Source organism: Chionomys nivalis, chromosome 3, assembly GCF_950005125.1.
Source record: "Chionomys nivalis chromosome 3, mChiNiv1.1, whole genome shotgun sequence".
In the NCBI taxonomy this organism is placed as follows: Eukaryota; Metazoa; Chordata; class Mammalia; order Rodentia; family Cricetidae; genus Chionomys; species Chionomys nivalis.
The window spans coordinates 50,363,382-50,389,479 of NC_080088.1; the positions used below are offsets into that span (position 1 = coordinate 50,363,382).

General features: G+C 40.4%; 1 protein-coding gene across 1 annotated transcript in view; it reads left to right on the plus strand.

Annotated features, from left to right (window-relative positions):
* Morc1 (MORC family CW-type zinc finger 1) overlaps window positions 1–26,098 on the plus strand; it is a 163,113-nt gene that overhangs the window by 10,298 nt on the left and 126,717 nt on the right. Inside the window, exons 4-8 of the mRNA XM_057764639.1 lie at window positions 3,011–3,079; window positions 6,260–6,350; window positions 6,948–7,056; window positions 11,363–11,522; window positions 20,716–20,821. Coding sequence (XP_057620622.1) covers window positions 3,011–3,079; window positions 6,260–6,350; window positions 6,948–7,056; window positions 11,363–11,522; window positions 20,716–20,821 — 535 coding nt within the window. The remainder of the gene's footprint in view (window positions 1–3,010; window positions 3,080–6,259; window positions 6,351–6,947; window positions 7,057–11,362; window positions 11,523–20,715; window positions 20,822–26,098) is intronic.

The window sequence follows — 26,098 nt, forward strand, 5'->3', positions numbered from 1 at the left end:
ATTGTCCATACATAATGTGATTCTATCTCTGTGCAAAAGGTGTCTCAGATCATTTCTCTTTTCTGAACGTGCTAAGATGAGTGCTTAGGGTCCATGAGATAGGTAGATGCTGAAACCCCAAGGCATAATAAATGATACTGTCTTCGGTTTTCCTATTCAAATTATGAAAAGTTTGAGAAATAAATGAAAATATGAGTCTCTGTCTCTGAGACATAATATTCGAATATAGTTTGTAGTCTTTTGAGAGAGTAAATGCACTTGCAGGTCCAACACCAGGGTTAGATGATCACAGTGGGGAAAAGCATCATAGAAAGAGACCATTCAGGTACCTAATGACACGGAGGTATTAAGAAAACTCCTAGAAAAAAACCTTACACCAGGTTGTCTGAAAGGAGAGTCAATGCCAGCTGGTGGATCAGACAAGGGCAGGGGATGTGTCCTAATTCACTCAGGAAACATTCAAGATTACTTCAGGGAATGTATTTGTGTGACATTGTGGTCAATTGAGGGGATGATGAAGGTTGAAGATGGAAAACTAGGCCATGACAGAGAAGTGTGACTTGCCCCGTGGCTTGAACTTTTTTCTTGAGAGCCCTGGGAAGTCAGGGCAGGATTTTAGCTGGAGTGGTGATGTGAACAGCCGGCTAAAATTGGGCTGTACATTGTGATTAAGGGAGGAAGTTAGGGAGCTGTTGCTGTCTCACAGAAAAGAGATAGTAACTGTCGAAGTGAAATCAATACATCAGAATAGAGTCCAGCTAATCCCCGTGAGAAGAAGACCAGGACGCTGAGGACCTGTGTCCAGCTGGGGGAGGAGTGGAAACTCAGTAGTCCTGAAGTGTTGACTTGGCCAAAGTCCAGTGCAAACAGCAAACACTGCAGAAAGGATTAAGTTTTGTGGAAATGATAATGGTGTTTGCTTTGGGAAATACATGATTATTAGGTGATAGGAACCTGAGCCTCATAGCTTTTAAAGAAAGACTTATTTTTATTGTTTTTAATTGCGTTTGTATGGACGTCTCTCTGCGTGTGGGTTTGTGCATGTGAGTGAAGGCACCCACAGAATATGGAAATGAATGTTGGGTTCCCCTAGAGCTGGAATTACAGACAATTGTGGGTTTCCTGATGTGGGTGCTGGGACCAAGACACAGGTCCTCTGCAAGAACACTATGTGCTCTTAACTACCGAGATACCTCCCTAGCCCCAGACTGACTGCTTTAAGGGAGTGAGGTAATGTTGTCTCTGTGTGGGTAGTAGGGATGCCTAGATTTTGAGGTCACATCTGCTCATCCCTAAGCCCTTGGTACTATATATCTGTAGTGTGTCTGTCTTGGGAATCTTGGTCTTTCTAAATTGTTTGTATCGTGTCTTCTAGGTACTCCCATAAGTTATTATATTTTAAAATCTTCAGATTTAGTGATGGCTACTGAGAGCTGCCAAGGCTCAGTCATGTCCTGGGCCATGCAATTCTTAGTCCTGGATGGACAAAGAGCAAGGAGGAACAGCTGTTAGCATGAGTATGAGTTCACATTGCTGGGATCCTCCCCAGTTTAGTTTTATGGTTTGAATGTGGTTTGTCCTCTGAATGCTCTGTCTTAGACACTTAGTCATCAGTGGGTGACGTTGAAAGATGTTAGGACTTTGATCCCTAGTTGTGGGTGATTAGAGCATTGGAGATTTCATCCTCCAAAGACATTAATGTTGTTGTAAGTAGGTTGTCATGAAGTTTGACCCTGGGCTTCTGGTCACCTGTCTTGCCATTTGGTCACTCTGTAGCATGCTCTTGCCTTCAGTCTTTGTACTGGTGTTTGGTGTACTGTGAAGCCCTCACAGAACAGAGCAGAAAATGGCACTGTGCTTCTTAGACCTGCAGAATCATGAGATGAATAATTAGTTTTCCCCTCATAAATTATTCAGCCTCAAGCATTTTGTTATAGTAACAAAAGTGGGCTAATACAACTAGGTGCATCTTTTAGATATTTTTACATTGGCTATCTTGAGCAACGCCCCAATTTGAAATGTGAGTTCTAATTGAACTTTGAATACATAGGTTGGTTTAAATACACTAAAATATGTAATTCATGGCAACAGAACACATGTCAATGATTGTCTGAGGACTAGGTCGGGGTGATCAGGTGTGGAAGGGGGAGGGATTACAGAAGGTCAGCAGGAAGTATTTGAGGTGCTGGGTGTGTTCTTTGCTTGGATTGTGATGCTTTCACAGATACATAAGCACTAGTCAAATTATATACTTTAAGCATATTTTATTTATTGTCCGTATGTTACTCATCAATAGCACTATTATTTAAAAAGGCAATGTGTTAGAACTCATATCCAGCTGTTGAAATTAGTTTCAGAACTGGTTTACAGACTGCAGGCTGAAATTAGATTCATTAGTTTTGGTCACACCTTTAACATTTTAACCTGTTGCTTAGATTATGTAATTTAATGGCTTCTCTTCATCATCAAAATTGACGTCTAGTGACTCAACCCTTTTCAGAAACAGATATTTGCTGCTGCGAAGAAACACTCACCAAAGGCTCTCAGAGGGATTAACTACTTAGAAAGGAGCCTGATGAATTTTATTAAGAAGGGTTCAGATTTATTTTAGAATTACCGCAGTCTTGGAAGGGCATAAGGGAAGTGCAAGAAGATAGAGAGATCCTGGGGTCACTTCTCATGGTTATCACTCCCCCTTCTCCTCTGGGAGATTTACTACCTGAATGTAAGGGTCAATCCAGGTCCCAACTAGGGCCTGTCCTGCTGTATGCATAATTTACTCACCTGCAGAGGTTGCGTGTTAATTTAAATCCTTTTTGCTATGTGATGGTTTTCCCTCTGCAGTTTCTGAGGAAGCCATAGCCCAGACTCCATTCCCAGGCCATCTCTATTCCATACCTGGGGCTTTATGCCTGCCATGGAGGAGGACGAATAATTATGGGAGCAGCGTGATTTTCGGATGAACACATTAAGCCCAATATTTATTAAGACTAACTGCTTTCTCTTACAGTGGAGAATGAAACACTGCAGGGAGGATTCATGTTGTGTTTCCTGGATGATGGATGTGGCATGAGTCCTGGTAAGTCAATTATCCAGATACCTAACTGGCGGTGGAAGGAAGCAGCCTGCAAGCCCACGAAATAAATAAAAATAAATTGAACTATCTCTTCCAAACAGAGATATGGAGCAATTAAGGGAAATACATGTTGGACAACTTGTTTTGGAATATTTTAGGGTTAAATATTCTAGCAGGCAAAATAAATTCTTTTTAACCATCTACACCAAGATGCACAATGACTGTATATGCTATAGTCAAAGCACATGAAAGACAAATCATTCTGCTTGTAAGACAAAAGCACCTGGGAATGAACAGACTACAAATAGTAACTGAATAGACTCCTTTTGTTGCTCCTCTTTTACCTATTAGTTGCAGGAGCCCTGAGGCAATTTCCAATGCCTTTAGGCTATTATTAATTTTCTGCATAACCTTGAGAGAGAGGTTGTTTCTCCTTGTTTTTAGCAGTTTGCGGGTATTTTTCCTCCTCTTGTTTCAGAGGGTTAGTTGCTTTGACTGAATGTTCCCATCGTAGCAAATACATCCATATTATATCTCAGGGTTTATCTTTGTGCATCTAAGGGTAGCCCCCGTTGACACCTCGTGAGTGGTGTCAAATGAAACGATATGTCTTCTGATCCTGACCGTGGGTTGTTTTGGATCTACACCGGACTTCTTATAATGCTTTATGTGTCTTCAACTAGGGTTCTGATCACTCTGCTTAGAAAGTGGTGATGAATTCCAAGCAGACTGGGCACACACGTGAGGAAAGGGCAACCATCATTTGGAGAGAAGCTGCGGGCATAAGTAAAGCAGTTAATGTCCCTTTAGCTTTGGTGTCACTGCTTACTTCCCGTAGCCAATGGGCTAGTTTAGAAAATGCCCCACTGACCCACACACATTCTCCTTTTGATATTTTCAATTTATCCTGGGTTAATTGGGATATGTGCAACTCTGTAGTGGGAATCAAGGAGCATTTGTACATAGGAGAAAAAACAGTATTGTTGAAAGAACAACTCTTTTAAAGAGGATTGTTTTATTATGTTTATTTTTTTCACTGACTTATTTAGGAAACATATAAGGTAGTGCATTTCTTAATGACATTTTCATTCATGTGTATCATTGTGCGTGTACGCTTTACCTCCTATCATCCCCAGTTATTCACCTTTCTTCTTCCAGTTGGTCCGTTCCTTCCTCTGTATTTTACCCCACCCACTCTGATGTAATATACATGTGTATTATGCATGTGTTTAGATCTGGGTTCTGCATAAGAGAACAGAGACAGGGGTATATCCTTAATGTGCCGGTTAGTTTTTGTTAGCTTGACACAGGCCTAGACATATCAGGGAAGAGGGAACTTAATTGAGAGAATGCCACCACAACACTGCCTGTGGATATTTTTACAGGACGTTTTCTTGATTAATGTCTGATTTGGGAGTTCCTGGACCACTGGGAGTGCTGCCACCCATAGGCGGGTGGTCGTGGACAGTAGAAGATAGCAGGGTGAGCAAGTCAGTCTCAGCATTCCGCCAAGGCCTCTGTTACAGCTCCCGCCTCCAGGTCCCTGCCTTGAGTTCCTGTCCTCATTTTCTTTGATGATGGATTGATGTGGAAGTGTAGGCAAAATAAAGCCCCACCCCAAGTTGCTTTTGGTTATAGTGTTTTAGCAGAGCAATTGAAATCCTGACTAAGACAATTGGAAATCAAGTAATACGTTAGAAAAAATTTATCATATATGACTGAAATACAACTTATAGCTAGAACCCTCCTGCCCCGTAGAAGATGACCGTAGTGGTGCCAGGATGTTTCTTTCTCCCATCTTCCACAGTCTCCATACCAAATGTGTCTGCACTATGTTGCGTGACTTTATCTTTAGTTTCTTTTTGTTGTTTTTCTTTTGAGACAGTTTCATTATGTAGTCCCGACTGGTTGAAACTCACAATTTAGATCAGCTTGTGTCTTTAAAGTTAGCACAAACTATCACAGTTCTAATACTGTGCAGGGACAGTGTTATTCCCCGTGATAAGGACTTCAGTGCAAATGCTCCTGTCACTCTCTGGCTGAAGTGCCCAGTGCTTCAGCGTAAGGCTTGGACCCCTCCCTTCACTGTCCGTGTCTCATGATGTGTCTTACTCTTGGCCACACCCACCTCTTGGGACTTTTCTTGGAGTAGCCACTTTCTTGAACTCCAGCCATACTTGGCTGGACCCTCAGTGCCATTTCCTAACTGTTCTATCTGAAGGACACACTTCGTTGGTTCTCTGTCATGTCACTTAGTCCTCTCGGACATGATCTCGTATTTCCTCGACTTTTCCCTACCACTACACTAATACAGATCTTAATGTCTTCCTGTAAGTGTAAATGTAAAGTAGAAAATGCATGTGGTGTGTATAACATTCCTAATACATAGGAAACTATCAATAAATGCTGGTTAATCTCATCATAGACACTTCACCTGTGGCCTACTCGCTTACAAGAACATGTGGTCAAATGTCTTTAGCTTCAGACTAATATCCTGGAGTGGCCTTTAAATATCTCACTTGATGTGATGCTGAACTATAGCATGTCTGTCCCCACATGGGCACAAGGTCCCCCACATGTCATTAAGCTGTACTTGGCAGGTTAGTAGGAAGAGCATTTACAATCAGGAGATCACATATTCTGAAGTTCAGAGGTTTCCTTCCCAGGATCCGGAATGGAGAGATGAGAACACTGAATCTACAGGTCTGAATCTCCTTCCTCCCCAGGGAGCAGCAGCAGGGAAATCCCTCTGTCCTCAGTGTCACCTGAACCCCAACCCTAAGCAACCCCAGGAGAAGGCTACTGTCTTGTAGACGACTGCAACATTTACATTAATGCTTACTCTTCAGATAGCGTGCCAAGCATTTTATAGATACATCCGCTCGTTTCATTTCTTTATCATAACTGTGGTGTTAGCACGTTCCTTTTAAAAGCAATGAAGTGAAGGCTAACAGTTTTAAAGTGTACCTAAGGTTGTGCAGCTATGTCAGTCAGACCTTCATTACATTATCATGAGGATCTTTTTCTATGATTCTGGGTCTTAACACTAATCCTTGTCAGTGGTCTGTCTCAAAAGCTATGGGCTTGTCCTAATGTCTTGAGGCATGGGTGAACTTCTGACAGCTGAACTCAATACTCACATCAGATCATTCCTAACTGTCTTAAGAACTCTGTCGATTTCAGATGAAGTCCCAGACATCATTTACTTTGGAACATCCAAGAAACGGTTATCAACCTTGAAGTTGATCGGACAATATGGCAATGGGCTTAAGAGGTGAGAATTGTTCCCCCTTAAGATAGAAATAATTTGCTGATACTGAAAACAGTATTGAAGAAATCTTACAAGCAGGCACAGCCAGCTGAAGTTTTATTTTACTGAGCATCTAAACTTGCTTTGGAATCTTTATATCTATAACTGACTCAGATCTTTATAACATTAAAGAGTTCCTTGTGTAGAATAAGTGGGCTCTCTCCCAGGCATCCCAGAGCAGCCCAGTGTCATTGCCTCTTTATGTTCTATTGTTTCTCAAAGCATATTTGAGCATTGGTGTGGTATCTGCAGTTTTCTTTAGTTTGCCTCAGTGTAAATGAGGCGTGTGTGGCTCCTTCCAGGGCCCAGAAATTATTCTTTTGAGCCTTAGCTGGAACTTCTCTCACACAACTCTATCTTAAGCACAGTCATAGGGCTGGATCTTCTCAAATTCATCTGCTGTGCTTTGAGAAGTCACACAATACTTGTGCACTCCTGGGAATGAGTCAAGCAGATGGGTTATCGAAAAGAACAACCTGTTACAGTAAACAAAATCATGCCCCTTGTTTCTTCTTTATTGGTGTCTGTATGTAAATCACTGTGCTCTTATTTTTAATATAGCGGATCCATGAGGATTGGCAAAGACTTTATTCTTTTCACAAAGAAGGAAGAGACCATGACCTGCCTGTTCTTTTCTCAGACTTTCTGTGAAAAAGAAGGTCTCACTGAGGTAAGAGATGGCACTTTCTTTCCATTTCCATGGCAACTGTGCAGCTTCCATTTACCCTCTCATGAGGCGACGTCTGCTATAACTCCTTGCAGATTATGACTTAGAAATCTGGGCATATGTTTGAGGAACGGACAGAAGGTGTCTGTGCACTCTGGGGTCACTGGAGGGCTTTTTGGAGAACTTAATTTTGTGCTCCTTGTGCCCATATTTCCCTGAATAAGAATATGTTTTTGGCATGGTAATATTTCTTGGGGAAGCCTCCTGAGACCTTGACACCATTTGTGTCGTGCACAGTTTATCACTTTGTAAGTAAATATACTGTCGCAGTCAAAGGCTTAGAACACATTCCATAAAGAAACTGGATGCAAAGTAGACTGAAATTTCTAATTCTGGTGACCACAGATTTTAAGCTCCCTTAGCTGGACTTCAGACATCTTATTAATTCATAAGGCTCGAGTTCTGTTTTGAATGTCAAGTGTACTTCAGTGCACCATAGGCATATGGCAAATAACTAGCTACTCAGCAATGATTAGGTTCCATGGAAGGCAAAAAATACCAACGCAACAGCTGAAGATCCTGTCACTATTAAAACATTTTCGGCCTCATCACAAGGTAGTCACACACATGGAAATTGGTTAGATGACAAAACTGGAGTGTTGTAAAAGACTCTTGCTCAATGAGTATGTGTGGCTGTTAATAGCAAAATGCCAAAAGGCAGCAGATTGGCAGGAGGATTGGAGAGCCTCGAGTGGCCAGTGGGGAACTTTTGGAGACAATATGACTTGCATTTGGGCAGACTGGTCTGTGGAGATGGGTGTGGGGTCTGAACAGCGTGTCAGTGTGAGCCTGCTGCAGGGATTGGTTCTAGACCACAGTGACAGCCTTTAGGCAAAGAGGACCTTGAGTGGCCCCTTCCAGCCACACACACACAGAGGACATCACACACACACACACACACACACACACACAATCATTTACTTTTCGCACATTCACAGAGTGTGTGTTTTGTTTGGCTATTTTCCTACAGATGATCTTTAAGATGCCTCATTGTATTGCTGCCATGTGGATATTCAGGCATTCTCTCTGAACCTTCCACTGTACAAGAGGACTTATGTAATTTCTTTCCTCTATTTTTGCACACAGACACAGCTCAAAAGTACTCTATCAAAAATCAGGCTGTGCCCGTGTCCAGGCTTTACATCCTAAGGTCACACCACATCACCTTGGAGCATGCCATCAACTATTCCACGATTGCTTTTCTCTGGTGTACCTTTTGTCTTATCTAGAGTGAACAGTTATTTAGTGTTGTGTTTGCTTACTGTTGTAACTGGTAATGTGCTCAGCCTCCTATGTTCTCAGACCCTAATATCTCTCTCTCTCTCTCTCTCTCTCTCTCTCTCTCTCTCTCTCTCTCTCTCTCTCTGTGTGTGTGTGTGTGTGTGTGTGTGTGTGTGTGTGCATAGCATGCTTGCTCTTTACTTGAGTCTTGAGCTGGAGAGCAACTCAGACTCTCTATGCATGAACATCTTCCAATCCTGCTTCCATACTTGGTCATAGTTTGGCTTAATGTCCTTTCTGAGCTAGACCTCATTCTTCTTCAAGTTTTGGAAGGCTTAGCTCTGTCATCAGCTTTCTTGTATATTGACTGAAAAATCTAAAGCCATTTAACTTTGTTCTGTGGTCTTAAATGTGATTATTCTTTTTTCTCTTTTTCCCTCCCACTGAGAGAACCTTCTTTATCCCTAGTTCTGACGTCAGAGTATTCCCTGGGTGGTTTATTGGCAGCCATTGTGATGGGCACAGTAGCATCTTTCCCTTCTGGAAACCCATATGTCTCACTTCTGCGTGGTGTTTTTTTTTTTTTTTTCAATTCATATTCTCTTTTGTCTCCTTTTACAGCTTCTGTTTTCAACACGTAGATTTGTAAATTAAAAAATATTTTTTCCGCTAACTTTTCTCTCATATTTTCTATCTTCAATTTTTCCTTTGTTTTCTGGGATGTTCTCGATATTTATCTTCTAATTTGTTTATGTCATTCCCCCCTCCCCTCAATTATATTCTCAATTCCCAAGAAGTGTTTCTTATTTGTTCATTGGTTCTTTTTAAAAAAAATGATGCAGCTTTTATTTCAAAGACATAGTATTTTCTATTATAGCTGAAAAATTGTACTTATGTCACTTGAATTATTTTTGTTATTTTTTATTTTTATACATACTAGAGAATGAATCCAGAGCTTCAGACATTTTAGGCAAATGCTCTATCGTTGAGATATATCCTTAGCTTAATTTTTCTTAAATTTAATTGATTTGTTTACTTTATATTCCAGCCACAGTTTCTCTTCCCACCTCTCTTCTCATTCCTCTCCCTCCTCTCTACCCCACCCCCAACCCACTCCTCCTCTGTTTCTGTTCAGAAAGGGGCAGGCCTCCGATGGGTATCAACAAAGCATGGCATATCAAGTTTTGATAAGACTAAGCACCTCCTCTTGTACTTAGGCTGGGCAGGACAATCCAGTATGAAGACCAGGTTCCCAAGAGCCAGTCAAAGTGTTGGGGGTGGCCTTGCTCCCGTTGTTAGGAGTCCCACAAGTAGACCAAGTTACACAACTGTGACCTTCTGCAGAGGGCCTAAGTTGGTCCCAGAGAAGCTCCCTGGTTGTCAGTTCAGACTCTAGGAGCTCCTATTAGCCCAGATTAGTTGATTCTATGGATTTTCTTGTGATGTTCTTGACCCTTCAATCTTTTCTTCCTCTCTTCAGCAGGATTTCCTTAGCTCAGCCTAATGTTTGGTGGTGAGTCCCTGCATCTGTTTTCATCAGTTGCTGGATAAAGGCTCTTTGATGACAGTTGGGGTAGTCACCAATCTGATCACAAGGCATGGACATGTCAGGCTGTGTCTCCTCTATTCCTAGGAGTCTTAGCTGGGGTTATCCCTGTAGATCATGGGAGTTTCCCTTGCACTGGGTTTCTATCTGACCCCCAAATGCCCCGCTTTCCAGTCATCTCTTTCAGTAATCTCCCCTTCCATCCATTTCAGTCCCTCAAGTTCGCATCCCCACCTGCTCTCAGTTCACCTAGGGGAGGTCTTCTATTTCCCCCTCCCAGGGAGCTCCATGTATCCCCTGCCCCCGGGCCCTCCTTGTTACCTAGCCTCTCTGGGTTTGTGGATTGTGGTATGGTTATCCTTCATTTTACAGCTAACATCCACTTATGAGTGAGAACATAACATGTCTGTCTTCTGGGTTCATCTTTGGCGTAAATTAAAAAAAAAATCTTAATTTAAGATCTCATTAAATTGCCAAGATTGTGTTTGAACTTGTGACCCTCTTGCCTCTACTACCTAATAGAGGGTTTACACACATTTACCTACCTTACTCTGAAGATTTTAGCAATGGTTTTTTTTTTTTTCTTTTTCCCTCCTTGAAGTTTTTATCTTCCTCAAATGGCTTCTGTTTCCACAGAATTTTTTTTTTTTTAACTTGGTTTCTATTTGTTATACTAGAGGCTTTGAAAAGTTTTATTCGGTGAGAATTTCCCACAATATATTTTCATCATATTCATTCCCCTCATCTAAGCTCCTCCCAGATATTCCCCCCCGCCCCCACCCCTGTCCACTGAACTTTATGTTCTCTGTCATATCAAAGGGTTTTCTATGCCTATTAACGCTGAACACTTCAAAGGTCAACCTATTGAAAGCTCTGAGATTGTGGGTGGGGCTTGGCTGCTGTGAGTGCTGTAATCTAACTAGCTGTTTTATTGAGGGAAACCCTTCTTATTTTCATTTATTTTTATTTCTGTGTGTGTGTGAGTGTGTTTGTGTGTTGTGAGGGGGAAAGAGAAAGAGAGAGACATACACACAGAGTCAGAGAGAGTGTGTGTGCATGTGTGTGTGTGTGAGAGAGAGAGATAGAGAGATGAGAGAGAGAGAGAGAGAGAGGGGGGGGGCTTTTGTGCCATGGTGTGCGAGTGGAGGTCTGAGGACACCTTGTAGGAACTGGTTCTTCTCCTCTACCATGTGTGTCATTCCAGGAATGGAACTCGACACCTGGTGACAAATGCTCATACACACTGAGCCGTTGCAGCAGCACTGACAATGGAAACTTTAAAAACAAAATTCTGAGTATACATATTCGTTGTCTGTCTCTTCCTTGTAAATCTAAGCTTCAGAAGAAAGATAAACTTTTAACTTTGTGTTTTGTGATTTGGAAGAAGAGAATGAATTGGGATCAAACAAAGGAATCTTTGTGTGTGTGTGTGTGTGTGTGTGTGTGTGTTTCATAACAAATGGTTGTGTTTTACAAAACCAGGTCGTAGTTCCAATACCTTCATGGTCAACAAGAACAAGAGAGAGTGTCACAGAGGACCCCCAGAAGTTCTTCACAGAGTTATCCATCATTTATAAATACTCCCCATTCAAGACGGAAGCTAAATTGATGGAACAATTTGATATGATCTATGGGAGATGTGGTAAGTCAGCAAAAGTAAAACTTTAATGGAAGCATTTATTTTTGTATTTTTTTTCTATCAATGATCTCAGGTACAGTTTTACATGGGGTAGCGATTCATTCTATCCATATGGGTTTTATCTTAAGGGAATCCAGATATGACTTACTGCAAATCCTTGACACAAGTCCAAAGGTTCACGCTTCAGCTTCTGAATGAGCAGAGGATGCTGAAGTCTGTGCCTGCAGGGCTCCTCAGCCTTGTACTTCATAGCAGAGTTAGCCATCAATGGCAGGTTCTTAGTTTGTGTGCTGCTACATTGTTAAGAGTTAGCAGCAGGGGCGGGGCGGTGGTGGTTTACTTCTTTAATCCCACTCAGGAGGCAGAGGCAGGAGGATCTCTGTGAGTTGGAGGCCAGCCTTGTCTACAAGAACTAATTCCAGGGGCTGGAGAGATGGCTCAGCGGTTAAGAGCATTGCCTGCTCTTCCAAAGGTCTTGAGTTCAATTCCCAGCAACCACATGGTGGCTCACAACCATCTCTAATGAGGTCTGGTGCCCTCTTCTGGCCTGCAGGCATATACACAGACAGAACATTGTATACATAATAAATAAATAAAAAAGGTATTAAAAAAATAAAAAAAAACCTAATTTCAGGACAGGCCTGAAAACTACAGAGAAACCTTGTCTCAAAAAAAAAAGTTAGCATAGCATCCGATGCAATAATTGCCCTCATGTCTATGTGGGGGAAGCAGCGCTTCATCGCCATCCTTCTCCTAGATGGATAGACCCTTCCCTCATTGCTTTTAGCCTCCATTGTCTTTAGCATCTAGACCACACTAGCTATAGGAATTTCCTTGAGTAGGTCTTTCTCTAGACAGTCTCCATTTTTGTCTCTCGAAACCTAGAAAGAAGTTTGCTTTAGAGGAAGCTGTATGTGTCCTACTCTTAGCAATGCTTCCATTAATATATATTCAGCAAGATTTTGGTAATTTCATTTCCAAGTTGGCCTGCTTTATCTCTGAGATACCGTCTATAACCTGTGGCTTTGTAGTTTAAAGATGTTGTTGATTCTTTCCCTCTGTCATTGAGAAGAAAAACAGTGGCAATTAAGTTATTATTTATATGTTAATATAAATATTACAATCTTTTTGTTTTAGGTTAGGTTTGAAGCAATGGCTTTCATGGTATCCTCAGATGTATCCTTATGCCTGCTTCTCATCATTCCTATCTTTCATGGCCCCTCCCTGCTCCTTCCCCCTCCGGCCCCTTTCCTTCCCTGTGTTAGTTTCCTCTTATGATTTCCTATTATTAGACTTCACTCCATTTTTCTCCCCTCCCTTAAGATCTCTTCCTCCCCTGTCATGATTTCCTTCTTAAGCTTGTGCCCCTCTACATACATAAACACTTGTATATGCACACAAAAGTGTAATTTTAAATCTAGGTTCTACAAATGCAAGAAAACAAGCAGTATTTATATATATTAATGGCCATTTAATCTCTCAGAGGACTTATAATTGTTAAGTTCTCATATAAATATTAGTATAGTGGTTTTTATTTTTGCTTATTTTATTATTCTTATGAGGTCTATTCAGTTGATTAGACAAATGGTGGTTTTGTTAATTTCATATGTGTACACACGGTATTGTGATCATCCTCATTTCCACATAACCCTCTTCTTATAACCCTTGTACTCTTGTGGACTTCCTTCTTACCAACTCGTCCCATCCCATTTTTCTGTCCTTGTGTGCGAGTACAGGTCCTAGGCAGATGTAAAACCACACAGAGGTGAGAGACCTGAGGTACCACACTATTCAGTAGTCTATCCAGTATTTACATATGAGCATTTTGACGACAAAGTTTTCATTTTGACTGCAGAGTTCTTTTTCTTAGCCCATATGCTGTTCTCAGTAACGAAGGAAGTATAATTAGTTTCCCTTTTTAATTTCTCTGAAAACCACATTTGTCTTCATGTTGTAACTAGTTTTGTGAATAGATTGTACAGTTTTAGTTAACCATTCCTTGGAGCGGGAGTCAGCAAGTCATAGCCACAGACCAAATTTGACATTATGTATGAAGTTTCAGGAAGAAGCTTCTCTAAAGATGGATGAGTAAGGTACCAACCTATGAGTACAGAATATCATTAGGAGTCATTGTATTGGTCTTCTTTGTTGTTGTTTGACCATTTGTTGAAGGTGCTGTCTTTTTTCCAGTGTATATTTCTAGCCTCTTTGTCAAAAAACCAGGTGTTTATAGCCATGCATGGCTTTATGTTTGGATCTTCAGTTTGATTCCATTCATTAACCTGTCTGTTTTTATGTCAACATCATGCTGCTTTTATTGGCATAGCTGTGTAGTATAACTTGAAATGAGGAATAATGAGACCTTCCACAGTTCTTTTTTCCTCCCTCACTCTCCACTCCCTCCCCTCCCCCCATCTCCTTTTCTTTTTCTTTCTTTCTTTTTTTTTTTTTTTTTTTTTTTTGATTGTTCAAGACTGGGTTTCTCTGTGTAACAGCCCTAGCTGTCTTGGAACTAGGTATGTAGACCAGGCTGGCCTCGAACTCACAGATTCACCTGCCTCTGACTTCTAAGTGCTGGGATTAAAGGCGTGTGTCACTATCCAGCGTCCCAGAGTTCTTTTATTTTTCAGGATTGTTTTAGCTGTCCTGCTTCTTCCCTTCTTTCCTTCCCCTTCCTCCCTTCCTCCCTTCCTCCCTTCCTCCCTTCCTCCCTTCCTCCCTTCCTCCCTCCCTCCCTCCCTCCCTCCCTCCCTCCCTCCCTCCCTTCCTCTCTCCCACCCTTTCTTCCTTCCTTTCTCTTTTCTTGTGTGTTTCCATATTAAGCTGAGAATTGTAGTTTTAAAACTTGTGAAAAACTGTGTTTGAATTTTTATTGGGGTTGCTTTGACTCTGTAGCTTGCTTTTGGTAGGATGTCCATTCCTACTATGTCATACCTACCAATCCATGAGCATAGCAGATCTTTTCATCTTCTGATAGTTTCTTCAATTTCTTCAAATACTTGAAGTTTATTTTTAATCATACAAGAGTTTTTCATTTGTTTGGTTAGAGTTATTTCAAGATATTTTATATTATTTGAGACTGTTGTGAAAAGCATGGTTTCCCTTATTTCTTTCTCAGTCTATTTGTTACTTGTATACAGAAGGGCTGCTGAGTTTTGTGGGTTAATTTTGTATCCAGCTACTTTGCTGAAAGTGTCTATCAGTTTTAGGGATTCCCTGGTGGAATTTTTAGGGTCACTTATGTATACTTTCATCTCATGTGCAAATATAGATACTATGACTTATTTCTTTTCAATTTGTATTCCCTTAATCACTTTCAATTGTCTTATTGCTCTAGCTAAGACTTCAAGTACTATGTTGAATAGGTTTGCAGAGTGGGGAACAGCCTTGTCTTTTCCTGGTTTTAGTGGAATTGTTTTGAGATTCTTTCGATTTAATTTGATGTTAGCAGTTGTCTTGCTGTAATTTGCCTTTATTATAGTTAGGTATGTCCCTTATATTCCTAATCTCTCTAGGACTTTTATCAAGAAGGGGTGTTAAATTTTATCAAGGGCTTTTTTTCAGCATCTAAGGAAATGATCACATATATTTTCTTTCAGTTTTTTATATAGTGTATTACATTTACTGATTTTCATATGTTGAACCATCCCTGCATCTCTGGGATGACACCAACTTGATCATGTTGGATGATCATTTTGATGTGTTCATAGACTCGGTTTGCAAGTATTTTATTGAGCATTTTTCATGAAAATTCATGAGGGAATTTGGTCTGTGTTCTCTTATTTTGTTATTTTTTTGAATCTTTATATGATTTGGGTATCAGGGTAACTGGGCCTCATAAAATGAATTGGGTAATGTTTCTTCTGTTTCTATTCTGTAGAATAATTTGAGCAGTATTGGTGTCAACTTTTCTTTGAAAGTCTGATAGAATTCTGCACTAAAACTATTTGGCCCTGGGCTTTTTATTTTTTTTTTATTTATTTTTTATTTCATATAGTACAAATTTAATATAAGCTTACTTTATAGTTTGTATCTCAATGGGCTTTTTATTTTGGTTGGGATTTTTTTAATTAATTTATTTATTTTTATTTATTTATTTATTAAAGATTTTTGCCTCCTCCCCGCCACCGCCTCCCATTTCCCTCCCCCTTCCCCAATCAAGTCCCCCTCCCTTGTCAGCCTGAAGAGCAATCAGGGTTCCCTGCCCTGTGGGAAGTCCAAGGACCACCCACCTCCATCCAGGTCTAGTAAGGTGAGCATCCAAACTGCCTAGGCTCTCACCAAGCCAGTACGTGCAGTAGGATCAAAAACCCATTGCCATTGTTCTTGAATTCTCAGTAGTCCTCATTGTCCGTTATGTTCAGCGAGTCTGGTTTTTTCCAATGCTTTTTCAGACGCAGGCCAGCTGGCCTTGGTGAGTTCCCGATAGAACATCCCCATTGTCTCAGTGTGTGGGTGCACCCCTCGTGGTCCTGAGTTCCTTGTTCGTGCTCTCTCTCCTTCTGCTCCTGATTTGGACCTTGAGATTTCAGTTTGGTGCTCCAATGTGGGTCTCTGTCTCTGTCTCCTTTCATCGCCTGATGAAGGTTAATATTCAGGAGGATGCCTATATGTTTTTCTTTGGGTTCACCTTCTTATTTAGCTTCTCTAGGATCTCGAATTATAGGCTCAATATCCTTTATTTATGGCTAGAAACCAAATATGAGTGAGTACATGCCATGTTCTTCTTTTTGGGTCTGGTTTACCTCACTCAGGATAGTGTTTTCTATTTCCGTCCATTTGCATGCAAAATGCAAGAAGTCATTGTTTTTTACTGCTCAGTAGTACTCTAATATGTATATATTCCATATTTTTAATGACCGCTTCTACATATGCAGTGTTCAGCCTGCGTATACTCTTTCATGCCAGAAGAGGGCACCAGATCTCATTATAGACAGTTGTGAGCCACTATATGGTTGCTGGGAATTGAACTCAGAACCTCTGGAAGAGCTGCCAGTGCTCTTAACTTCTGCACCATCTATCTCTCCAGTCCTCCTGATTTTTAATAAATGCCCTTATGATTCGGTAGATTTCCTCATTATCTGTTGTTATGTCACCTTTTCATTTTTGATTTTTTAATTTGTATATTATCTCTTCTTTTTGGTTAATTTAGATGAGGATTTGTCTATCTTGTTGACTTTTTTTCAAAGAACCAACTCTTTGATTGATTTTTTTGTATTGCTCTCTTTGCTTCTATTTTATTGATTTCAGCTCTCAGTTTGCTTATTTCTTGTCATCTGCTCCTTTTGGGTATGATTTCTTTTTTGTTCTAGCGCTTTTATGTATGCTATTAAGTTGCTAGAAAGAGATCTCTCTAGTTTTTTTCTTTGTTTGTTTTTTGTTTTTCGAGACAGGGTTTCTCTGTGGTTTTGGAGCCTGTCCTGGAACTAGCTCTTGTAGACCAGGCTGGTCTCGAACTCACAGAGATCCACTTGCCTCTGCCTCCCAAGTGCTGGGATTAAAGGCGTGCGCCACCACCGCCCGGCCCTCTCTAATTTTTTATGTAGGCACTTAACACTGTTAAGGTCCACAAGATGTCCCATAGAAGGTGACATATGTAGTCAACAAGAGCGTTTATTAATAAAAAACTGCCATGGGGAACGGTGACCACTCAAGAGGTTCTCAGGCCCCCTTTTAAGCTGGCTAGGGGAATTCCAGGGAGGAGAGATTAGTTTGGAGGCTGATTGGTAGTGGGAAGATTAGTCTGAGGGCTAATTGGTGAGTAGCTCTAGTGGTTATGAATTTTCCAGCGGCAGGGTAGGGAAAACTATCTTTAGTTAGCAGGAGGCTGTGGTCCTTTGTTATGCTAGCAGAAGGCTGTGGGTCGCCTGCTGATTGGTTGCTCCTGAGTTGTGTCTTTCCCAAGAGCTGCTTGATCAGCTCCAGGCACCTCCAGTAAACCAAAACTAAGATCTGGTCCCTGGCAGGGGCTATTAGAAACCATTCATGGCTCTGGTGTGGCTCCCTGACCCTCTCAAATGTTATGGACTTTTCTCTTAAAATCACTTTTATTTGTGGCTTATATGCTTGCAAATGCTGTGTATTCATTTTGACTGTATTCTAGAAAGTCTTTAGTTTTTCTTTATATCTGTCTTGACCCATTTTTCATTCAGTAGAGAGTTGTTCAGTTTCCATGAGTTTGTAAGATTTCTGTTGTTCCTGTTGTTGATATCTAGCTTTAATTTGCGATGGTCAAATAGGATACAGGGAGTTATTACAGTTTTCTTCTTACTTGTTGAGACTTGCTTTGTGTTCAAGTAAGTGGTCAGTTTTGGAGAAAGTATGAAGTATTGAGAAGAAGGTATATTCTTTTATGTTTGAATGTAATATTCTGTAAATATCTATTAGATTCATTTGCTTTATAATGTTTGCTAATTCCATTATTTCTGTCCTTAGTTTTTATCCAGGTGACCCGTCTATTGTTGAGAGTCAAGTATTGAAATCTCCCACTATTAGTGTGTAAAGGTCAACACGTGATATACGCTGTAAAAGTTTTTCTTTTACAAACATAGCTTCCCTTGTGTTTGGGGCATAGAGGTTAAGAATTGAAATAACATCTTGGTGGATTTTTTTTTTCTTTGATGAGTATGTTGTGTTCTTCTCTTCTGATTAGTTTTGGTTTGAAGCTTATTTTGTTAGATATGAAAATGGCCACACCAGCTTGTTTCTTACCTAGGTGCATTTGTTTGGAATATCTTTTCCCAGCCATTTGCCCTGAGGAAATGTCTATTTTTGATGTTGAGATGTGTCCATCGGATGCAGCAAAAGCAGTGGGTCCTTTCTACACATCCATTCTGTTAGTCTGTGTCTTTTGATTGGGGAATTGAAACCATTTATATTGAGAGATATTAATAGTTGTTGATTCTTGTTATTTTGTTGTTGTTGGTGGTGGTGGTGGTAGTAATGGTGGTAATGGTGTGTGTGTTTCCTTTCCTTTGATTTTTGATGAACTGGGATTGTTTATTCCCTGTGTTTTTATGTTTGGAGTTAACCTCCTTAGGTTAGAGTTTTCCTCCTAGCACCTTTTGTAGGGCTAGATTTGTAGATAAATATTGCTTAACGTTGGTTTTATCATGAAATATTTTATTTTCTCCATCCATGGTGATTGAGGGTTTTGTAGGGTATAGTAGTCTAGGTTGGAATCTGTGGTCTCTTAGAGTCTGTGACATGTCTGTCCAGGCCCTTCTGACTTTTAGAGTTTTCATTGAGAAGTCAGATGTAATTCTAATATGTCTTCATTTATGTGTTACTTGATCTTTTTCCTTTGCAGCTTTTTAATATTCTTCCTTTGCTCTGTACATTCAGTGTTTTGATTATAATGTGGCCAGGGTAATTTCTTTTAGGGTCTAATCTATTAGGTATTTTGTTTGTTTCTTGTACTTTATAGACATGTCCTCAAGTTAGGACAATTTTCTTTTTCCTCTTATTTTTAGATTTGGCCTTTTCATACTGTCCCAGATTTCCTGGATGTTTTGAAATTTTTAGATTTAACGTTTTCTTTGACCAGTGTATCCATTGTTTTCTATCATATCTTCAACACCTGAGATTCTTTTTTCCAACCCCTGTAATCTCTTGGGGAAGCTTGCCTCTGTAGTTCTCTTCGAGTTCCCAAGTTTTTCATTTCCACAATTACTGCAGTTTTCATTTTCTTCATTCATTCATCCACCTCCATCTTCAGGTCTTACAATTTTATTCCTTTCTTTGCATTGTTTATATTTTCCTGGACTTCTTTATGGGATTTATCCACTTCCTCACACTGTTTGTTAGTGTTTTCCTTAGGGACTTATTAAGTTCTCTTAGGTCTTTTTCTTGGGCTTCAGCTGTGCTGGAGTAATCCATGCCTGCTATGGTAGGATAGCAGGGCTCTAGTGGAGACATACTGTCCTGGCTGTTACTGATTGTATTTTTATGCTGACATCTTAGCATCTGTGACTGGGATGACTATAGGTCTGGTCTTTGATATATAAATCTGATTTTTTTCTCTATTGGGTGTGTTTTGTTCCTTGATTCCTGCTTCCTTCCTGGACTTTAAGAGAGTATAGTGGCTGTGTGCTGCCTGGTAGGATATTTTCTGTGGATCTGTTTCCCTGGCCTGCTCAGCTGGTTTGTTCCCAATGCTTTTCCTGCTAGTGTTGGAGGGTGAGATACTGTGATGACTTGGGGGTTGGGGGGAAGGTTTGGGAAGAAGGTCTGTGTGGTCCCTTAGGGATGGAGCCGGAGAGGGAGGGGAGATGACCGCAGGTATCCTGTTACAGAGCTGGGGGTATGGCATCTAGAGGAGCAGAAAGAGAAATGTAGATCTACTGTCAGCCTACTTGATGCCCTGGCAGGACTGGCCACTGGTTAGCTGGAGGTGCCTGCTGAAAAAAAAAGCAATGAGTGGGTAGAAGGAGGTTAGGTTAGAAGGGGAAGCTCTGTGGGATTTACAGGAGATGGGAATGAGGGGAGTTGGCAGGGAAGGCCATAGGTGTTCTGCTGCAGAGTGGGGATGAGACTGGGGGCGTGGATCTGGGGAAACAGAGGGAGAAGAGAAGATCTGCAGGCATCCTACCTGGTTTTCCCTGTGCTTTGTACTTATAAATAAAATTGGAACACAACTGCATACATTCCTTTATGCCTCCTCTCTAGCTGTTTTTGTGACATAGTGATCAAGATTAGTTTTGAGTAGCTATGACAGCGGAAATATGTACTGCAAAGCCTAAAATATTAACCAATTGGCTTTTTTTCAGAATAGTTTGTCAACGCCTGCTCTATAAACTAAAAGCAATACTCAGTGCTATGTTTTAAACTAATTTTTTTCTCATATGCATTGGATTCAGTTTCACCAATGAGAGCTTCACCTATATTACAACCTTGGCTCAGGCTCTTAGCAATTGTCATAATGCAAATTATAAAAAGTCTGCCAAAGTTTGAAAAACTGATAGTGGATTGAATAGTATTAAGAGCAGCATATTATGGAAATGCAGCAGACACAGACAGGAGTATAATTTTCCATAAGGCATAGCTTGCATTTTATCCAAACATATCTTGCTGAATCGAAACAGGAAATTTGCTCTAGGGTAGACTGAATTCTACAGATGAAGTGATTAGACATGCCTAGGATTTAGAGCACTTGAAGTACTGACAAGTCAATATTTCCTGTTTTTTTTCCTTCCAGGAACTTTGCTGATTATTTATAACATGAAACTTTTGCTTAGTGGAGAACCAGAGTTGGATGTTAAAACTGACAAAGAAGATATACTGATGGCCGAGGCTCTGGAGGAGTGAGTAATGTGTGCTCAAAGAACATCATTTCCTGATAGTAGTGGGCTGGATCTGGGAGCACTGTACCCCAGCTGCAGGCCTGAGGCCCCTTACCTTACCACAGTGACAATTCATTTTACACCCAGTACAAAAGGAAATTAGGCAAGACGTGTGGTCCCCAAACTATGTTTGAACCTTCCAATGACCTGGGCAGTTTCTTAAGTACATGACCTTAGGCCTCATAAAGACAGTCATATTCAGACTCTCTGGATACCAAGGTTGGAAAATAATACTTTCCAGATGTTTCTCAGACAACATGGAATACCAGAATATTTGGGATCATCAGATAATAAGACTTACGAAGTTCCTTTATTCTTCACTCCCGTTTCACATATATCAAAAAAAAAAAATCAGAGTTCATTGTTACCACAGATGGACAAGAATGGGTACTCTGCAAATAAAGTAGGGAGGAACAGAGATCGACTAAGGGACTAGGGAAAGTGAATGAGAAGGTTCTGAGAGAAGGTACATGGGAAAAAGAAAAGTCTCTAAGAGAGCAAGGTTGCTGTAAAGTAACTTAACCAAGGCTTGCTAACTGGGGTGTGCAACTTCTTAGTGTCAGACTTGAGACTAGAAGAGACTTTGAAAGCTGTTTAAGGGACAGGAGAGAGAAGACTTAGTGGTTAAGAAGGCTTGCTGCTCTTCCAGAGGGCCTGAGTTTGATTCCCTACACCCTACTTGGCCAGCTCACAACTGTGGATAACTTTAGCTCTAGGGGATCCAATGCTTTCTTTTGACTTCTCCAGGCACATGAGCATACACACACACACACACACACACACACACCCTCACGAGCATAGCAGGAAATAAATCTTTAAAAAAACAAAAATTGTAATTTACTACAATTCCATTTATGTATTATTGTTGCCTAATCTAAACTTAAATTTCTTCCTAGCTGTGCAAAGTGAAAAGAGACAGAGAAATGCACATTTAGCAGTTCTGTTTAATCCAGTTTATCCCAAATAATACAGTTTCAGTCTCAGTATGAAAAATACCCGTGTGTTATTTTCTGTTCGTTCTTTCCATACAAAGCCTGTGACTCCAGAGTGTGTTCTCCATAGACAGCACATAGGGGTTTGGAGCGGTGTCTGATAGCAGTAGTAACCTGTAGTTATTGTCCTCAGTAGAGTGTTTTTTTTTTTTTTTTTTTTTTTTTTTTTTTTTTGGTTTTTTGAGACAGGGTTTCTCTGTGGTTTTGGAGTCTGTCCTGGAACTAGCTCTTGTAGACCAGGCTGGTCTCGAACTCACAGAGATCCGCCTGTCTCTGCCTCCCAAGTGCTGGGATTAAAGGCGTGCGCCACCACCGCCCGGCAGTAGAGTGGTTTTAGTCTGAGGCCTTGTGGTTCATGTAAACACACCAACCCTCAGCAAGGAGTATCTTTTCCTTTGCTTTCAAAGTGAAACTCAGAAATTCTCCTTTAACTTAATGTTTGATAATTGACTTTTGGATTGTCTTTTGTAATTTTTCCATTGTATATTTTTTTTTCAGTTTCCGACACGTGGAGTTCTGAATGAACACAAATAGGGAGGATTTTGTTCATTTAGGGAAAAATGTATCCAGTCTAATTGCTGTAGTGCTGGGAACCCCATTGCTAGCATTAATATGCCAATATCAGGACGGAGGCCAGAGTTGTTACCGGCACCTCCATTACACTCTCCCTACTTCCCGCTGCCCCTGCCCTTCTGTTTAGCAGTTGGTTCCAAACTGATATTTCATGCTATTTAAAAGCTTTGAATACAAATTTTCAAATAGTTATCTGTCAGAATGCCTTGGCATTTCAACATTAATGTCAGAAAACAGTACATTATTAGAGGAATAATTTGTCAGCTGAAGTTTAGGGAGAAAGTTCTCATTGTCTCCAGATTGCCTAACGATGCCTGAAGCTTCTCAAGGCATTTATGTAGTTAATTACAAAATAAAGAAAGCGGATCAACTTAGGACACAATATGGTTTCATGTAGGGAAATTGATAGAGTTTTAAAATTTGTGTGATTTTTCTCTCTCTTTTGAGCATTTTTTTCATAGTTCAATTCCAAGGAGCTTTTCTAAGCTAAGAATAGGATTTCTTGGGCTGGAGAGATGGCTCAGCGGTTAAGAGCATTGCCTGCTCTTCCAAAGGTCCTCAGTTCAATTCCCAGCAACCACATGGTGGCTCACAACCATCTGTAATGAGGTCTGGTGCCCTCTTCTGGCCTTCAGGCATACAAACAGAATATTGTATACATAATAAATAAATAAATATTAAAAAAAAGAATAGGATTTCATGAAGAATGCCTATTGTACCTAAGATGAGATGATCCATTGCCTTGGTAGGTGGACCTTAGTGGTGGCACTGAGAAGAGACAAGAGCGCTGGTTCTTTGGATGGGAGGCTCTGTCTCCTCCTCTAAGATGTAGTTACTTGGGCTTCATGTTGACTTTGGCCTTCTGTCTTTCTAGCACCCTCAGAATCCTTTTAAATTTAAAGAATATGTAGTTTTAATTTGTTAAAAGTGTTTGCCACAAAGCTTTAGAGGTCGTGGAGTACTCAGAAGGCTCTCACAGTTAACAGCAAATGCCACACTCAACAGGCTAGAAGAACAATCGTGAAGGTCCCCTCCTAAGCCATCACTTACGGCTTCTGAAAAATATCCTACTATGTGCAGTCTACGTCCTGCTTTGGAGAACAAGTGGTCTGCAGTATAACTATTCATTTACATTTCTTTCTCTGTGCTTATTATTATATCCCATTTTAGCTGCTGGACAGATTTCTATATCTGTCCACATTAAGTGTCAAATCTTGGAACTATGTAATTTTCAGTTATAGAAATCTGGCTGATTTTGAAAATAATATTTTTTGTAGAATTGTGAAATCTTAAACTTTTAACCTTCTACTAGACTAAGAGAACAGGCTTTCCCCATTATATCCTTTCTTTCATTTTTTTTTGTTTGAGATAGAATCTCATGTAGCCCAGGCTGCTCTATAAAAATTCAAAAGAAAGAAGTCAAGAGTTAGATAAAAGGGAAGACCATGCCAAGACTATTAAAGAACAGAAATTAAGATATATCTGCTGGTTTGGACTAAATTCATTAATTAATAATGGGGTCATTTTTGGAAGCCTGGAACAAGTTCCATGTCTCAAACCATCTTTGTAGACTCCTCTCCCCTCTCAAGAGTGCACGTGTGGTTTTTCCTTCTCTGAAATTCTCCATTTGTGCAAAGCAAGTCTTTGTTTAATAAGTCTCATCTTCTTCTCCTTGGTAATTGCTAGTAGCCTTTGGTCTCGAGATAATTAAAACTTAGCATCATTTCCAAAGACACTGCATTGACTGGGAAAAAGGACTAAGTATGTGGAAGATGCCCAGGTAGTGCATGGAGGATGCAGGTTTACCTGCATCGGATGCCCACTGCTCCCAAGTGTGTGGTTGGTGTGAATTGTCACCTGCCAAAGCTACAGCGCTGTGGTTCTGTTTCAGTACCCTTCATGCAAAGTTCTATGTAGCTACCAGGTATGGAATTACAGGCTCACAGTCCAGATGTTTTCCATTGCACTTTATGAGAGGATGAGTGTGGGGTTGCAGTTCTGTCATTTGCATTTGAAGTAGATGGTAGGATAAGCCACTGAAGCCTGCATTGGAGCATAGGGTTTTCTCGTTGTCTGTATATGGTCTTCTCTTTTTCACCTGGCGTCTTTCACCTGTCCCAGGGCCTTTAACCATGAGGCAGAAGGTGGGATGGGAATGGAAGGACTTGTTTCAATTAGTATACAGATATAATTCATTCAAAAATTCAAATATGTCTAAATATATTAGGTAATGTAAAAGTATTTCTCCTTACTCAAATCAGCTCTCTCAGCCTCCCGTCTACTGTATAAGTTATTCAGCAACTTGAGGATTTCTTTTTCTGTTTTGTTTTTCTCTTGAGACAGAGTCTCATTCTGTAACCTAGACTGGCTTTGAGCACAAGACCATGAACACAAGATCCTCCTTTCTCAGTCTCCATAGTTGTCAACAAATATATATCCTCACTCTGACCACCTGATTTTATGTCTCTGTCTTTCAAAAAACTATTCCTCGACCTAATGGCCTGGCCAGCTAGTAGAGATATTAGGGTTAATTGGGTGTTTTGGAGTTGTTAGCTGCCTAAGACTGTGTAATTTGTTCTGTGTACAGTGATAGGATTAGAAAAGAGGGCCACTAGATCATTAAATCCAGGTCTGTATGCACAAGTTGAAGAGATGTGAGTTTATGTGTCCATTGGTGGTCTGGGAGAGCTATTGATCTGGCGACAAGTTGCCTGTAGTTCTAACTTCTGAGTTCTTATGTCTAAAACAAGATGACACAGCATCTGGTCTATATGAATGCTGTGGAGGTAAAATACACACAGCACTGATGTGTGGAAAATCCCAGCGCCTATTACTTCCCCACTTGCATTCCAGTTGCCCTCACAGTACTTCTTTCTGGCATTTGCTCCAGTGCAGTTAGTTTCTATGATAGGAAATTAAGCCAGTGTCTGGTACATGGCAGGCAACAAATGAATTGGATTTAAGGGACTAATGGGAATGCCATTGTCTGTTTAATTCTCTATGGATATGGTAGATGTTGTGGTAGGAAGGCAGGAGCCTTAGTGGTAGTTGCTTTTCCTCCTGACCATCACTGGGGATCTAGATCAGAATGTGAGAGGAACTTGGCTACCATTGCATTCTCTTCCATTTCAAACTGTGAAAGTCTGGTCACCTCCAAGCCACCCTTTACTAAGGCTTGTTTTGATCACACGATCCATTGCAGTGTTCTGTTTTACACATGGATTTTTTGTGCAGATATTGCCTTCAATAACTTAGTATCTTATAGACATTGTAAGTTAAATGTCCCAAATAGGGAGGGCACTGGGTGAGAGAACTGACCCTAAGAGAAGAAAAAAAAAATCCTGTGGAACTGATTGTCCTTATAAAGCCTGGCCTCATCCTTAGAACCTACCATGGCTGAGGCTGTCAGGCCACTGAAGAATTCCATTCAAACAAAAGAACTTCCAGACTGACAACATAATGCAGAAAAATAGAATGGTAATTTTGTCCTCTGTCATGTTTGGAAATTAGGTGCAACAAATTTGCCAATGGTTTTTAAATTGGCAATCATTGGGCATTCCCTAACATTAAATTTGCTAAGTCTGTTCAAAGTTCAGAATTTGCACTAGCTACAAATATTCATGGAGCTTTTTGTGTTCATGATAATATAGACTTTGCTCATGTCAAGTATGAC